The sequence below is a fragment of the Lepidochelys kempii genome, chromosome 4, assembly GCF_965140265.1.
Source record: "Lepidochelys kempii isolate rLepKem1 chromosome 4, rLepKem1.hap2, whole genome shotgun sequence".
Lineage (NCBI taxonomy): Eukaryota > Metazoa > Chordata > Testudines > Cheloniidae > Lepidochelys > Lepidochelys kempii.
Window position 1 is genome coordinate 118,647,173 of NC_133259.1, and position 16,869 is coordinate 118,664,041.

The 16,869-nt window shown below is 43.1% G+C and overlaps 1 protein-coding gene across 2 annotated transcripts in view; it reads left to right on the forward strand.

The window, feature by feature from the left end:
• Positions 1 to 473: 473 nt before the first annotated feature.
• The window catches only part of HTRA3 (HtrA serine peptidase 3), a 40,580-nt gene continuing 24,184 nt past the window's right edge, over positions 474 to 16,869 (forward strand). For both annotated transcript variants that reach the window (XM_073342621.1, XM_073342620.1), the window contains exon 1: positions 474 to 1,518. In XM_073342621.1, coding sequence (XP_073198722.1) covers positions 1,095 to 1,518 — 424 coding nt within the window. In that variant the 5' untranslated portion in view covers positions 474 to 1,094. The remainder of the gene's footprint in view (positions 1,519 to 16,869) is intronic.

Consider the following 16,869-nt stretch of genomic DNA (forward strand, 5'->3'; position numbering starts at 1 on the left):
TCTCGGTTGGTCGCTAGGCCTCACCACAATTAATAATGTTTGTGAGGTGGTTTGAACATATATAATTTGCTATATTTAAAGGGTATTTAATTAAGGGCAAAGGTGAGAGGGAAAGAGGAAGAAAAAGAGCGTCGATGATGCCGTAGCCCACTTCCCTCTCCGATTTCCAGGCATGCCACGACTGACTTGTTCACAGCTATTTTGGACCATCTGCTTGTGAGTTAATCCCTCATTTTCACACAGTGTAGCTCTGGCCTTCTGCCCACGGGCTCGCTGCTGCTTTTCATCCTCGCTCTGTTTAACCAACAGTTACTGTGGTGAGGCAAACATGAAAACCCGAGCCTCTGCCCCCACGTAAACTCAGTCACTTCCCTTTGCACGGAGCCCAGCCAGCTTGCTGAGCCCGGACACGGTGCAGCCCAGTGCGTGTCCGCAGGGAAGGGAGGCGGCTTCCCCACGCCGGAGGTGGGGCCTGACCGCCGGCTGAAGCGGCGGGCTCTGCAGCTGGTCCTGCCAGTGCTGCCGCTGACAGGGACCCCGGAGAGGCAGCTGCTGCCGCCGCCGCCGCCGCCGCCTCCCGCATCTAACTGCCCGGCGTCACTCGCTTCTGTCTCCGCCGCGCTCCCGATAGCTCCTGCAGCGGCTCTGGGGAGCCGGAGGCCGGGGGTGGAGGCTTCGTGAGGATTAAAGGAGCGCGCAGAAGCCCAGCCCGGCAAGCGCGTCCCGAAGAGCCGCTGCGCTGTTGCACGTTGACTCCACGCGGATGGACTGACCCAGCCTTGACTTCGGGGCTTCGTGGTTTAACCTCTTCCCAGCCTCTCTTTTCTTTCTGCCTGCCGCTCCCTCCTGTATTGTGGAGAGCCCCATAACTTTAACAGGGGTGTGCCAGTCACAGGCTGGGGGGCTGTTTAAGGAAGATTAACTCTTTCCTTTTCTTGTGTGTGTGCAAAGCCTGACTTCCCCTTTTCTGTTATTCCCTCACTGCATTTTAATTGCACATTTTGCCTGTTTTTGCCCCCGCCCCCCCGCACGCCCTTCTTATTCCCCTGGATTTGCACATTTTCCTCTCCCCAATTAAAAAGGTGTCACAGGTGATGATGGTTTTTCTGTTGCGAGTTTTGCTCCTGCTGGCGCTAAGTTCTAGCCGGACCTTTGCAGAGCCCTTTGTGGCCAATGGCAAATGTCCAGCTCGTTGCAATGTCTCCAAGTGCCCGAGCCCCAGCTGCCCAAGCGGCTATGTTCCCGATCGTTGCAACTGCTGCCTTATCTGTGCTGCGGGAGAAGGTGATTCCTGTGGCCGCAAGGAAGACCCGCCATGCGGGGACAGCCTGGATTGCAAGCACCCCGTGGGCAAGCGCTTCGGCAAAGGGGTATGCCAGTGCAAGCTCAGCTACCAGGTGTGCGGCAGCGATGGCAGGACCTATGACAATGTGTGTCAGCTGAAGGCGGTGAGCCGTAAGGCTTTGCAACAGGGGTTGCCAGCTGTCATCCAGATCCAGAAAGGCGCCTGTGAATCGGGTAAGACCATGCAGGGCACCGCCACCCCCATCATTACCACTGGTAACATTGAGCTGCTGCACTTTCAGCAGGACCATCTTGGGTGCTCGGGACTGCTTAACGTGTTCCACCCAGGAGATAGGATGCAATGGGTGGGGGAAGGGAGGCGTTTTGTGGGTGAACATGAACCCCTTAGCTGTTGTGCACATCACACATCAGTTTCCAAGTTAATGAAACATTTAAATTTCAAGTGATCTTGGAGGATGGGATGGCTCAGGGGACTGGAATGAGATACAGAGCTGTTGTCAGTTAGACTCCTTACTCAATTTGGCAACCAAAGAAGATCTAAGCTGTTTGTGAAATAAGCCAGGGTGTTCAGGCCTTGTCCATATCAGATCAATCACATTCACTAATGGGCACTGTGGTCTTGTGGTTAGAGCCCTGGATTCAGGAGTACTGTGTTCTAATCCTGGCTCTGCTATTGATCTGCTGTATGACCTTGGGTAGCTCACTCTCTGTGCTTCAGTTTACACCAGTTTAAAATGGAATAATGAAACTTACATTCCTTTGTAAAGGTACTTTGAGATCTTTGAATGAAAAGTGATATAAAGGAATGAGCATAACATTTTATTAGCAGTAAGAAAGCAGCAATAGAAAAGCCACAACTGCATGGTCAGCATTATCCTTTCAGCCTTAAAAGTGGTCCTTCCAAGTCAAAATCAGGGCACTGAAATCTTACAGTCTGGGGCATTTCACAATGCCTACATTTACACAGTGAAATGTTTTGACCTGCCATACATCGATTAAAAAAGCACATGTGATATCTGATGTATAAGGCAGAGCAAGAAGAGACATAACAATAACCAGCCCAGCAGGTGCAAGCTAAAGTATCACTTATATTTTGTTTTACTGTAACAATGTACTGTAGTCCATCATCCATACAGTACTCCCCACATATCAGAGTGCTTTTGTGTATTTTGAAATGGCAAAGATACCAGGATGCTATTGTCTGTTCAACTTGTACACTAAATCATTTGAATGTTTTAGAGTGCAATTTGGTATTACTGTTTTTGTCTGACCTAGGATATTGTACTATTCCCAGCTCACGTCCAACTGGATTTACTAACTTCAAAAGACTTTGGTGATCAGTTGTTGATTTTTAGGTATTAAAATGAACGACTTTTCTGAAAGTGTCGATTTGACTTATTTTTGCAAAAGTTCACAAATTTTCTAGTAAATTATTTAATGGCTGATTTTTACATTGTTTCCATCAACATCCCCGAAAACAACAGTGGATAGGTGTTCTGGCATTTTAAGTGACACATCAATGCTTCAGTAAAGTCAGATGAAATATATTAGCAAGGGTTGTAAAAACCATAAGAACTTTGAGCAAACAATTCATTGGAAGGGATGTAGGTAGGGAAAGGGGACTTGCCTATTGTTAGACTCTTATAGCACTTTTCATCTGTGGCTCTCAAACTGCTTGAGAAAGGAGCTAAATATTGTTATCCCCATTTTATAGATGGGGAAACTGCGACAGAGAGGTGGAGTGATTTGTCCTAGGTTATCTAGCAGACCCCAGTCCACTGTACTTTCTACTGAGCCACTTTGCCTCCCTAAAATTTTGAAGTTGTAACGTTCTCTTATCTAGACATCTCAACATATAAAACCATTAACTCTGACACTTTCAATACTTAGTTTGAACTCATTCATTCAGAACATTTAGAATGTTTAACCATAAAAATTAGTATTTGATATTGTACCTAGGGACTTAAGGAATGTTTTGTTTTTAGTTTCAGAGTAGCAGCCTTGTTAGTCTGTATTTGCAAAAAAAAAAGGAGTACTTGTGGCACCTTAGAGACTAACAAATCTATTTGAGCATAAGCTTTCGTGAGCTACAGCTAACTTCATCGGATGTACTCAGTGGAAAATACAGTGGGGAGATTTATATACATAGAGAACATGAAACAATGGGTGTTACCATACACACTGTAAGGAGAGTGATCACTTAAGGTGAGCTATTAACAGCAGGAGAGCGGGGCGGGGGGGGGGGTTTGGGAGGAAAGCCTTTTGTAGTGATAATCAAGGTGGGCCATTTCCAGCAGTTGACAAGAACCTCTGAGAAACAGTGGGGGATGGGGGGGGAATAAACATGGGGAAATAGTTTACTTTGTGTAATGACCCATCCACTCCCAGTCTCTATTCAAGCCTAAATTAATTGTATCCAGATTGCATATTAATTCCAATTCAGCAGTCTCTCGTTGGAGTCTGTTATTGAAGGTTTTTTGTTGAAGAATTGGAACTTTTAGGTCTGTAATCGAGTGACCACAGAGATTGAAGTGTTCTCCAGCTGGTTTTTGAATGTTAAAATTCTTGACGTCTGATTTGTGTCCATTTATTCTTTTACATAGAGACTGTCCAGTTTGACCAATGTACATGGCAGAGGGGCATTGCTGGCAGATGTCATATATCACATTGGTAGATGTGCAGGTGAATGAGCCTCTGATAGTGTGGCTGATGTGATTAGGCCCTATGGTGGTGTCCCCTGAATAGATATGTGGACGCAGTTGGCAACGGGCTTTGTTGCAAGGATAGGTTTCTGGGTTAGTGGTTCTGTTGTGTGGTGTGTGGTTGCTGGTGAGTATTTGCTTCAGGTTGCGGGGCTGTCTGTAAGCAAGGACTGGCCTGTCCACCAAGATCTCTGAGACTGATGCGTCGTCCTTCAGGATAGGTTATAGATCCTTGATGATGCTTTGGAAAGGTTTTAGTTGGGGGCTGAAGGTGATGGCTAGTGGCATTCTGTTATTTTCTTTGTTGGGCCTTTCCTGTAGTAGGTGACTTCTGGGTACTGTCCTGGCTCTGTCAATCTGTTTCTTCACATCAGCAGGTGGGTATTGTAGTTTGTAAGAATGCTTGAAAGAGATCTTGTAGGTGTTTGTCTCTGTCTGAGGGGTTGGAGCAAATGTGGTTGTATCGTAGAGCTTGGCTGTAGACAATGATCGTGTGATGTGGTCTGGATGAAAGCTGGAGGCATGGAGGTAGGCATAGTGGTCAGTAGGCTTCCGGTATAGGGTGGTGTTTATGTGACCATCGCTTATTAGCACCGTAGTGTCCAGGAAGTGGATCTCTTGTGTGGACTGGTCCAGGCTGAGGTTGATGGTGGGATGGAAATTGTTGAAATCATGGTGGAATTCCTCAAGGGCTTCTTTTGCATGGGTCCAGATGATGAAGATGTCATCAATGTAGCGCAAGTGGTGTAGGGGCATTAGGGGACGAGAGCTGAGAAAGCGTTGTTCTAAGTCAGTCATAAAAATGTTGGCATACTGTGGGGCCATGAGGGTACTCATAGCAGTGCCGCTGATTTGAAGGTATACATTGTCCCCAAATGTGAAATAGTTATAGGTGAGGACAAAGTCACAAAGTTCAGCCACCAGGTTTGCCGTGACATTATTGGGGATATCGATCCATTGTCTATAGCCAAGCTCTATGATACAACCACATTTGCTCCAACCCCTCAGACAGACACAAACACCTACAAGAGCTCTATCAAGCATTCTTACAAACTACAATACCCACCTGCTGAAGTGAAGAAACAGATTGACAGAGCCAGAAGAGTACCCAGAAGTCACCTACTACAGGAAAGGCCCAACAAAGAAAATAACAGAACGCCACTAGCCATCACCTTCAGCCCCCAACTAAAACCTCTCCAATGCATCATCAAGGATCTATAACCTATCCTGAAGGACGACCCATCAGTCTCCGAGATCTTGGGGGACAGGCCAGTCCTTGCTTACAGACAGCCCTGCAACCTGAAGCAAATACTCACCAGCAACCACACACCACACAACAGAACCACTAACCCAGGAACCTATCCTTACAACAAAGCCTGTTGCCAACTGTGTCCACATATCTATTCAGGGGACACCACCATAGGGCCTAATCACAACAGCCACACTATCAGAGGCTTGTTCATCTGCACATCTGCCAATGTGATATATGCCATCATGTGCCAGCAATGCCCCTCTGCCATGTACATTGGTCAAACTGGACAGTCTCTATGTAAAAGAATAAATGGACACAAATCAAACATCAAGAATTATAACATTCAAAAACCAGTTGGAGAACACTTCAATCTCTGTGGTCATTCGAATACAGACCTAAAAGTTCCAATTCTTCAACAAAAAAACTTCAAAAACAGACTCCAACAAGAGACTGCTGAATTGGAATTAATTTGCAAACTGGATAAAATTAACTTAGGCTTGAATAGAGACTGGGAGTGGATGGGTCATTACACAAAGTAAACTATTTCCCCATGTTTATTCCCCTCCCCCCCCCCCCCCCCCCCCGCCCCGCACTGTTTCTCAGATGTTCTTGTCAACTGCTGGAAATGGCCCACCTTGATTATCACTGCAAAAGGTCGTCCCGTCCCGTCTCCCCCGCCCCCCGCCCCCGGCTCTCCTGCTGTTAATAGCTCACCTTAAGTGATCACTCTCATTGCAGTGTGTATGGTAAAACCCATTGTTTCATGTTCTCTATATATATAAATCTCCCCACTGTATTTTCCACTGAATGCATCCGATGAAGTGAGCTGTAGCTCAAGAAAGCTTATGCTCAAATAAATTTGTTAGTCTCTAAGGTGCGACAAGTACTCCTTTTCTTTTTGTTTCTAGTGCATGTGGCATTTCTTCCTGGCATCCTCCTGTGTTCACTGTAATAACTTAGGAATTTGGAGCAGTGGGGTAGAGGTTACATTTTTTTTCCAAGTAACTGTTTTTGTGTTCCTGTTATTTGGCAATTTGTTTCTGACCTGGGAAAACGTCAACTCCAATGTAACATCTGGTTTAGAGTGAAGTTCTGATTTTTTTTTTTTTAAATTCTACAGCTGTGCTGACTGAAGCTCAAAGTGACCAAGTGTTTCGCCCAAGGTCAGACAGAATCAATGGATGAGCCAGGCGTAGAACTCAGTTATGGTTCTTTTAAAAACAGTAACGTGCTATGGCTGTCATAAAATATTTTAAAAGACAGTAACTGTTCAAAGTTAGTCGTGTGTCTACATTTTCTCTGTTTGTGCAGGGAATCTGGCTGCAGATTGCTCAGAATTTGGAGACACTGACATACTTATAAAGTTGATCCAATTTCACTCCACCAGTTGTATATAAAATAATATCCAGACTAACGATAGCTTTACCAAGTGGTTTAGGTTATACCTTACAGAGTATACCATGAGGAGTAACCTTGGAACTTCTGCTGCTTTGCTTGTCAGCAGTTTGACATATGTATGCAAAGTTAGGTAGTCACTATAGTTAGCTAAGATAGGGAGATGCAACACTGGCTGTACTTTCTAATGACATACATCTGTGATAAGTGTGGTTGGATAAAAATAGGGCTGGTGGAAGACAGAGGGAGGAAGAATACATGTCAAAAACAAAGGCACAGAATGACTGAGGGGGTGAAGAGTGCTCATTTTTCTGATCACCTCTGCTCCTTCAGAACATTCTTTGGTTGAGAAAGGAGCACGAAGGACCGCACAGACTCCTATACCTGGGCATGCCGAATCCAAAGAACTGAGTATCATAGATCATTTGTATATACAAACACAGCTATAAGCACCAGATCATGCTGTCACTATTGTTACTGTATAATGGCTTGAGCCTCCAACATGAACAGCCTTACTCAGGTGAGTAGCCCAAGTGACCGTGGGACTACTTGCAGAACTTGAGCTCAGGCCATAATGAGCAAGTAATTTGTTACTGATTTAATACAGTGCAAATTCATTTCTTTTCTTAGCAAATCAGCATTTTGCTACAGCTCTTAGTTTTTAAATGAATGTCTTCTATTGAGTTTTCTATCCCAAATGTAAAAAGACAAGCCATCCAAAAATTAAAGAGGCTAGGACTTTTCAGCTTGAAAAAGAGAAGACTAAGGGGGGATATGATAGAGGTATATAAAATTGTGAGTGGTGTGGAGAAAGTGAATAAGGAAAAGTTATTTACTTGTTTCCATAATATAAGAACTAAGGGCCATGAAATGAAATTAATGAGCAGCAGGTTTAAAACAAATAAAAGTAAATTCTTCTTCACACAGTGCACAGTCAACCTGTGGAACTCCTTGCCTGAGGAGGTTGTGAAGGCTAGGACTATAACAGGATTTAAAAGAGAACTAGATAAATTCATGGAGGTTAATTCATTAATGTCTGTTAGCCAAGATGGGTAAGGAATGGTGTCCCTAGCCTCTATTTGTCAGAGGGTGGAGATGGATGTCAGGAGAGAGAGATCACTTGATCATTACCTGTCAGGTTCACTCCCTCTGGGGCACCTGGCATTGGCCACTGTTGGCAGACAGGATACTGGGCTGACCCAGTGTGGCCATTCTTATGTTCTTATACAGACATAGAATATCAGGATTAGAAGGGACCTCAGGAGGTCATCTAGTCCAACCCCCTGCTTGAAGCAGGACCAATCCCCAATTTTTGCCCCAAATGGCCCCCTCAAGGGATTGAGCTCACAACCCTAGATTTAGCAGGCCAATGCTCAAACCACTGAGCTATCCTTTCTCCCCCATGTTTTCCTCATTGTTTTAATAGCAGCTTAAACCTGCCTGGAAAATAAATGCTTTGCAATCAAAGATGCAAACCCTTACCTTCCATTAAAGTAAACATAATTAAGTTGTAATTATATTACTTATGCTCCCAATAAAGTCAATCAAAGTATTCAAATGACTAAAGAATTGAAAGATCAGGCTCAAATTTTGCAGGTGTATCACATATGTTTTGTATTTCTCTTGCTGATTTCTTAACTATTAAAGATATTTGCATGCAACAGGTTCTTTAGAGCTCCTTAGAATTCATGTGCTGTTAATAAAGTATCCCCTGCATGAAATCATAATTCTCTGCAACATCAGAGGTGGTTTCTGTGTGAACAACCCTGATATATATGTAAATTTATATATAAATAGATTTCTATGATCTGGAGAACAGTAGAAAGGAACAGGTGAAGTCTTGGAAATCTTCTCGTCATATAAATACATTTAGCAATAAAAATCCAGGTACGAAAATCAGAAAAAATAACTAATACACTGTGCAAGTGGAATTACTATTCCTAAATCTGTTATATTTCAGAATAGTGTATGTGCTCAGTATACTGCATATCCATGCACACACATATTTATCGTATATATTTAATTATAATATGTAATATTTCAAAAGTTACTTATGGGGGTAAGTAGCTCTTCAGGGGCTTGATCTAAAGACTATTGAAGTTGATGGAAAGAGTCCCTTTGACTTCAATCAGCTATGGATCAGGCTTTATGGCATTAATCCTGCAAAGATTTATGCTCAGAGGAACTTTATGCCATGAACAGTCCTGCTGAAGTCAAAGACTACACATGGCATGAAGTTAACTGTGTGATTCAGTCTGCAGGATCAGACCCTAAAAGATGAGTTGACCACAATGTTTAAATTCTTGAAAAGAGAATCAGAAAATATGTGACTACAAATCTATCCAGCACAGCTCTGCCTGCGACATTGAGGTTTACCAACTGTTTGTACATGTGAGTAATCTTGAGGCTACAACTTGGTATATAATTACTTTAAATTTTTGAGGAATAAGGCTAAGTGAGAGAAATACTGGAGTCTTTTATTTGTATTGCTGTCATAAGAGCCCCCAAGCAGCCTATGACTGTATATTTTAGTTAGGGCAGCCCATTGCAAGGTATCAACTGGAAACACAAACTCTAAGTCTAGGCCACTTTTTTTTTTTTTTTTTGGACTGGTTTTGTTTAGTCTGGGACTGTTTTAAAACATTTGCTTTGAGCTCTTGTGGGTGAGAAGGGAAAATATTATTTAGTGACCAAAAGGACATTTAGAATTTGATATTTTCTTGTTCTAGTACAGAACATCTAAGAGGAAAGGGACATTTTGATGATTTCATATTGCTTTTATTGCTTGCGAAAAAAGATCAGGCAGAAAGGCAAAGTGAAGCTCTCTCCTTCTGAATCTAGCTAGGCAGCAAACTGTCCTCAACTGGAAGGTATCTTTCAATCCATCTCCATCCTGCCTTTGTTACCTCAGCTAAAGACTGAGAAATCCCATTTCAGTGTTTGTTATAAGAACATAAGAATGGCCATATTGGGTCAGACTAATGGTTCACATAGCCCAGTAGTCTTTTGACACTGGCTGGTGCCAGATGTTTCAGAGGGAATGAACAGAACAGGGAAACTACTGAGTGATTGATCCCCTGTTTTCCAATCCCAGCTTTTGGCAGTCAGAGGTTTAGGGACACCCAGAACATGGGGTTGTGTCCCTGACATCTCAGCTAATAGCCATTGCTGGACCTATCCTCCATGAACGTATTTAACTCTTTTTTGAACCTACTTATACTCCTGGCCTTCACAACATGCTCTGGCAAGGAGTTCCACAGGTTGGCTGTGTGTTGTGTGTAGAAGTACTTCCTTGTGTTTCTTTTAAACCTGCTCCCTATTTATTTCATTGGGTGACTCCTGGTTCTTGTGTTATGTGAAGCGGTAAATTACACTTCCTTATTCACTTTTCTCCACACCACTCATCATTTTAAAGACTTCTATTGTATCGCCCCTTAGTCGTCTCTTTTCTAAGATGAACAATCCAAGTGTTTTTAATCTCTCTTCATATGGATGCTGTTCCATACCCCAAATCATCTTTGTTGCCCTCCTCTGTACTTTTTCCAATTCTTTTCTAATATATCTTTTTTGAGATGGGTCGACCAGAACTGCATGCAGTATTCCAGAAGTGGGTGTACCATGGCTTTATTTAGTAGCATTATGATAGTTGCTGTTCATCATGCCGTTTTCATCTGTGCATGTTAGACATCCATTATAATAATATGTTGCCTGAAACATGACATAGTCTTATATTGACCAAGACTTTATGGTCAATGCACAGCTATGCAACTTAATCTTAATTCATCAGAAAAGCTGCTGGGGATCCTATGGTTCCAGCAGATGTTTCTGTTTTTTAAGCAGACACATAATCTTTTTATTTCTTTTTCATTTCTTTCCATGAGCAAATCCAAGCACAACAGGGACAATGCTTTCCTCCAGTGATCACTTCTGTCAGTTTGCAGTCCTCCATAAGCCTTAATAATACAGCTAAACACACAAATCTCTTCAATTTTAGACTTTAAATAAATTCTGAACCTGAATTTAAGAAAAAATGTGAAGACCACTGTGATGGGTTGGATCACAGAAACCCCCTGGGAGCTGCCACCTGATGTGCCAAGGCTACTTCTGCTCCTGCTCTCCTGCCCAGTCAGCTTAGGACTTCAGTGTCTTGCCTGGTTTGAGCCAGACCCACTAGCTTGCTGCAAACCCAGACCCAGGTCTGAACCATGTCCCCTAACAGCTGTAGGCTTAACTGAAAGCAGTTTACAGAAGTCTGCCTCTCTTTAACACTCAGATGCTCAACTCCTAATGGGTTCTACACCCTAAATAAATCCATTTTACTCTGGAAAAAGCATATACAGGGTAAACTCATAAATTGTTCGCCTTCTATAACACTGATAGAGAGAGATGCACATCTGTCGTCGTCCCCCCCCGTATTAATACATATTCTGGATTAATTAATAAGTAAAAAGTGATTTTATTAAATAGAAAAAGTAGGATTTAAATGGTTCTAAGTGGTAACAGACAGAACAAAGTGAATCACCAAGCAAAATAAAATAAAACAGGCAAGTCTAAGTCTAGTACAGTAATAAAAACTGAATACAGGTAAAATCTCACCCTGTAAAATCAATCAAAATCAATAAGTTTCTTTCACACACCGAACACCTTTCTAGTCTGGGCACAATCCTTTCCCCTGGTACAGCCTTTGTTCCAGCTCAGGTGGTAGCTAGGGGATTTTGCATGATGGCTGCCCTCTTTGTTCTGTTCCACTCCCTTATATGGCTTTGACACAAGGTGGAAATCCTTTGTCTCTCTGGGTCCCCCACTCCGCCCCAAAATGGAAAAGCACCAAGTTTAAGATGGATTTCAGTACCAGGTGACATGGTCACATTTCCTGTGAGACTCCAAGCCTTCATTCCTCGCAGCCTGACCTACAGCAGCCATCCACAGTCAATTGTCCTGGCTGATGGGCACCATCAAGGTTCCCAACCACCATTAGTGGCCCACATTTTGCATAATTACAATAGGCCCTCAGAGTTATATTTCATATTTCTAGTTTCAGATACAAGAATCATACATTTATACAAATAGGATGACCACACTCAGTAGATTATAAGCTTTGTAATGATATCTTACAAGAGACCTTTTGAATGAAACATATTCCAGTTACATTATATTCACACTCATTAGCATATTTTTATAAAATCATATAGAGTGCGTCACAACCACAAATTCTTACTAAGCACAAAATGGCCTATTTTAATATAATGTATTACCTCCAGAAAGGTACTAAAGGTAGAAATTGGTTAGTCTCTAAGGTGCCACAAGTACTCCTTTTCTTTTTGCGAATACAGACTAACACGGCTGTTCCTCTGAAACCTCCAGAAAGGTAATGAGCCTCATTTTGCTCTCACTCTTACTAATAGGCTAGATCCTCTGCTGGTATAAATTTCCATTGACTTCTCAGGGGGTATGACCATTTACTTTAAAATGAACTAAGTCTATTTATTCTGTATCCTGTACCCTCTTTTTACTCTAGATTTCCCCTTCCTCCATTTTAGATTTAATGGCTATGTCTACACTGCAATTAAACCCCCGCGGCTGGCCCGCGTCAGCCGACTTGGCTCATGGGGCTGGTGCTACGGAACTGTAAAACTGTGGTGTAGACATTTCAGCATGGGGCTGGAGCCTGGGTTCTGGGACTCTTCCCTCTTGTGGGGTCGCAGAGCTTGGGCTCCCGTCTGAGCCCCAATGTCTACACTGCAATTTTATAGCCCCACAGCCTGAGCCCCGTGAGCCCAAGTCAGCTGACACAGGCCATCCGTGGGTGTTTAATTACAGCGTAGAAATACCCAATATCTCACTCCCCATTTCCACTTATTTCTGCCACACAAACACTCTCTCTCTCTCTCTCCCCCACTTTATTTTATTGAAGGAAGGGACAAAAGTATAAACTCACCATCAGTTGTTTGTATCTAATATTAATAAGTTACATTTTGGAATCTGTCATTCCAGCTGGTCCAGATCAAGCTCTCTCAGTACGTGATCCTGCGTACATGCACTATGTTCCCGGCATCCAAGGCCTGGACGCAGTCTTCTGCTGCTAATTAGTATGAAACACTTCTACAAAGTTATAAATTTTGCTTCTCCAGCCAGTCACAAGGGAGTCACTAGAGTCAGGCTCTGAATCATCCTGGAGTATACTGTCTGCAGTGCTTCTAATATCTGCTGGCCAGGGAAAGAGGGGAAAAGTTGTTTCCAGGCTAGGTGGTGCTCATTGGTACAGGACTGGCCCACCTAATTTTGTCAGTCCCCTCTCTGTTTGTGTGACTTTCCCTTATTACCCCCAGCTTTGTCTTCTTCCCTTCCTCTCCTACCATATGTTCCTTCCTCCTCTTCAGTTTTTCTTTCCCTCCTCCCCTAGATCAGTGGTGTACAAACTTTTCCAGTCGTGCCCCCACTTACCATGCACGGAATTTGTCGGAATTTGTCATACCTCTCCCCCCCATTATTTTTAATCTGAAACTGTTGAGTTTTTTGCAAGTTGGCAGAAGGAATGAAAAAATAATTTTTATTACTAAATTTATAAGACCAGCTAAAAGTTATTAGGAAGTAGTAAACACAGAGGATTACAAACTGCAAATGTAGATTTAAAAAAAAAAATTCAAATGAAAACAAATTAACCACTTGTATGGCAATGTGAATAGTGGTATTTGTTAATAGCACTTTTCACAGCAGACTTACTAGCACCCCATCGCCACCCTTACCTCTGCGCTGCTGCTGGCAGCACCACGGCCTTCAGAGCTGGGTGTCTCTGAAGGCCGCGCCGCCACCAGAAGCAGCACAGAAGCAAGGGTGGCGATGTGGTGCTAGTAAGTCTGCTGTGAAAAGTGAAATTAATAAAGTGTCTTCATGCCCCCAAAGAGATTAGGCCCTATGATGGTGTCCCCTGAATAGATATGTGGACACAGTTGGCAACAGGCTTTGTTGCAAGGATAGGTTCCTGGGTTAGTGGTTCTGTTGTGTGGTTGCTGGTGAATATTTGCTTCAGGTTGGGGGGCTGTCTGTAGGCAAGGACTGGCCTGTCTCCCAAGATCTGTGAGAGTGATGGATCGTCCTTCAGGATAGGTCGTAGATCCTTGATGATGCACTGGAGAGGTTTTAGTTGGGGGCTGAAGGTGATGGCTAGTGGCGTTCTGTTATTTTTTTTGTTGGGCCTGTCCTGTAGTAGGTAACTTCTGCGTACTCTTCCGGCTCTGTCAATCTGTTTCTTCACTTCAGCAGGTGGGTATTGTAGTTTGTAAGAATGCTTGATAGAGATCTTGTAGGTGTTTGTCTCTGTCTGAGGGGTTGGCGCAAATGCGGTTGTATCATAGAGCTTGGCTGTAGACAATGGATCGTGTGATGTGGTCTAGATGAAAGCTGGAGGCATGGAGGTCGGCAAAGTGGTCAGTAGGTTTCCGGTATAGGGTGGTGTTTATGTGACCATCGCTTATTAGCACCGTAGTGTCCAGGAAGTGGATCTCTTGTGTGGACTGGTCCAGGCTGAGGTTGATGGTGGGATGGAAATTGTTGAAATCATGGTGGAATTTCTCAAGGGCTTCTTTTCCATGGGTCCAGATGATGAAGATGTCATCAATGTAGCGCAAGTAGTGTAGGGGCATTAGGGGATGAGAGCTGAGGAAGCGTTGTTCTAAGTCAGCCATAAAAATGTTGGCATACTATGGGGCCATGCGGGTACCATCAACTGCTGGAAATTGCCCACCTTGATTATCACTACAAAAGGTTTTTTCCCCCCGGCTCTCCTGCTGGTAATAGCTCACCTTACCTGATCACTCTCGTTACTTTGTGTATGGTAACATCCATTGTTTCATGTTCTCTGTGTATATAAATCTCCCCACTGTATTTTCCACTGAATGCATCCGATGAAGTGAGCTGTAGCTCACGAAAGCTTATGCTCAAATAAATTTGTTAGTCTCTAAGGTGCCACAAGTACTCCTTTTCTTTTTGCGGATACAGACTAACACGGCTGCTACTCTGAAACCTCCCCAGTTTGAGCATCACTGCCGTAGATCACACCTGGAAAGCTGCTGCCATCCATAATGCTTCCTTAGTGGTCCAATAGGAGCAGCCATGTGTAACTGATCCATTGTTTGCGAGATTCACTCTGCTGCTGTGGCTGCTTCTGGTGGCTAGGGAAATGCTGCACACAGGATCCTAGGCACAGACACAAAGGGTGAATTGGTGCAGTTCTATTGTTTTAAATGGAGCCATGTTGATTTTCATCAGTAGAGATATGGCCTACAGGGACACATTTATCATTAGATTACTATAGTTTTGTGGCAGTTTACACCAGCTGAGGATCTGGCCATCAGCCTTTCAAAGAACCTATAGGAAGATGTGATAATAGTATTATGTCATGTCAGGGCATGTATTCATAGATTCATAGATACTGAGGTCAGAAGATGACCATTATGATCATCTAGTCTGACCTCCTGCACAACGCAGGCCACAGAATTTCACCCACCCACTCCTGCGAAAAACCTATTACCTATGTCTGAGCTACTGAAGTCCTCAAATCGTGGTTTAAAAACTTCAAGGAGCAGAGAATCCTCCAGCAAGTGACCCGTGCCCCATGCTACAGAGGAAGGCAAAAAACCTCCAGGGCCTCTTCCAATCTGCCCTGGAGGAAAATTCCTTCCCAACCCCAAATATTGAACTTGCATGTAAGTATTTAAACTCTTATAAGTAGATTTCATTAGAACAAAATGAAATGTACTACAGAGTCAAGCAAATTGCCTGTGATTTGAAAGTCAAATGAATCCCATGTAGCAGTACATAAAATAAACAGCAGTATACACTGCTTATAGCTGACTGACCTATGTGATCCCTGTTTGCAGTATCCCCTTCAAACAAGGTACTGGAGCAAGTCTATACGGTCAGTTAGAGAGATTATTCAGAGTGCATGAGAATGAACATAAAAATAAAAGGTTGCATCTAACTCTGCCAAGTCATTCCATCTATTTACACAATCATATAAATTTAGCTTGCTGAATTAAGTGTGGTTTCCACTAAAAAGCAAATCCTGCTCCAACAAAAGAAAAACCACAGCTGATTGTTACTACTATGGGAGTTCTATGGAGAAATGCCCAATTGTCTTTCAGTTGGTTTAATCTGTGAGAGGTTTCTTTCCTTGGAACACTTCACTGGTATTCGTGTTACAATTGTATCCACTCCATACAAAACTCACGTTGCACTAAAAATCCAAGTCATTTTACCCAAGCAATCAGGAGTGAGCTGAGTTGTAACCTAATGAGGAGTATGTAACCTAATGAGGGCTCCTGGTTCTTGTGTCACAAGACAAAAAGAACAGAAGCTCCTGATCTACCAGCTCTCTACCATTAATTATTTTATCATGTTATCTCTTCTTTGTCTCCTTTCTAAGGTAAACAGTCCCAGCCCACTTAGTCTCTCTTCAAATTAAAGCTTTTCCATGTCCCTCATCTTTTCCGTCACTCTTTTCTGAACTCCCTTTAATTCTGCCCTAGACTTTTTGAGGAGGGGTGACCAGCCCTGCACACAGACATTCAGGCGCGAATGCCACCAATTTATATAATGGCACTATAACAGCTTCCATTTTATTTTCCATCCCCTTCCCTATACATCCTAACATCCTGTTTGTTTTCTTGGCTGCAGGCTGCACAGTGAGTCAAGGCCTTCATTGAGCTGGCAATAGGAGCTCCCTTTCCTGAGTTGTTACAGTTAATTTAAAACCCTGTGAGGTGTATGAATGGTTTCATTTTTTCCTCCACTGGTGCATTATTTTGCATTTGTCAACAATGAACTTCATTAGCCATTGTGTTGCCCATTCACCTACCTTGTTTAGATCCCCATGATGCCTCCTAGTCTTCTCTTTGGACTTCAGTAAATAACTTGGTGTCATCTGCAAATTTTGCTACTTCACTAATCAGCTGCCTTTCCAGTTCATTAACACAAATATTAAACAGCACTAGACCTGATAACTGAGGCACCCCATTGTTCACATTTTGCCAGGATGAAAACTGACCCTTGAGTCCTCTCTTTGTTTCCGGTCTCTGAGACGTTTTTGGTCTACGACAATACTTCGACTCTCACCCCATGACTACTTAGCTTCTTTAGTTCCTTCTAATGAGAGACCTTGTCAAAGGCCTTTTGGAAGTCTAAATAAATTATGTCAACTGGTTCTCCTTTATCCAC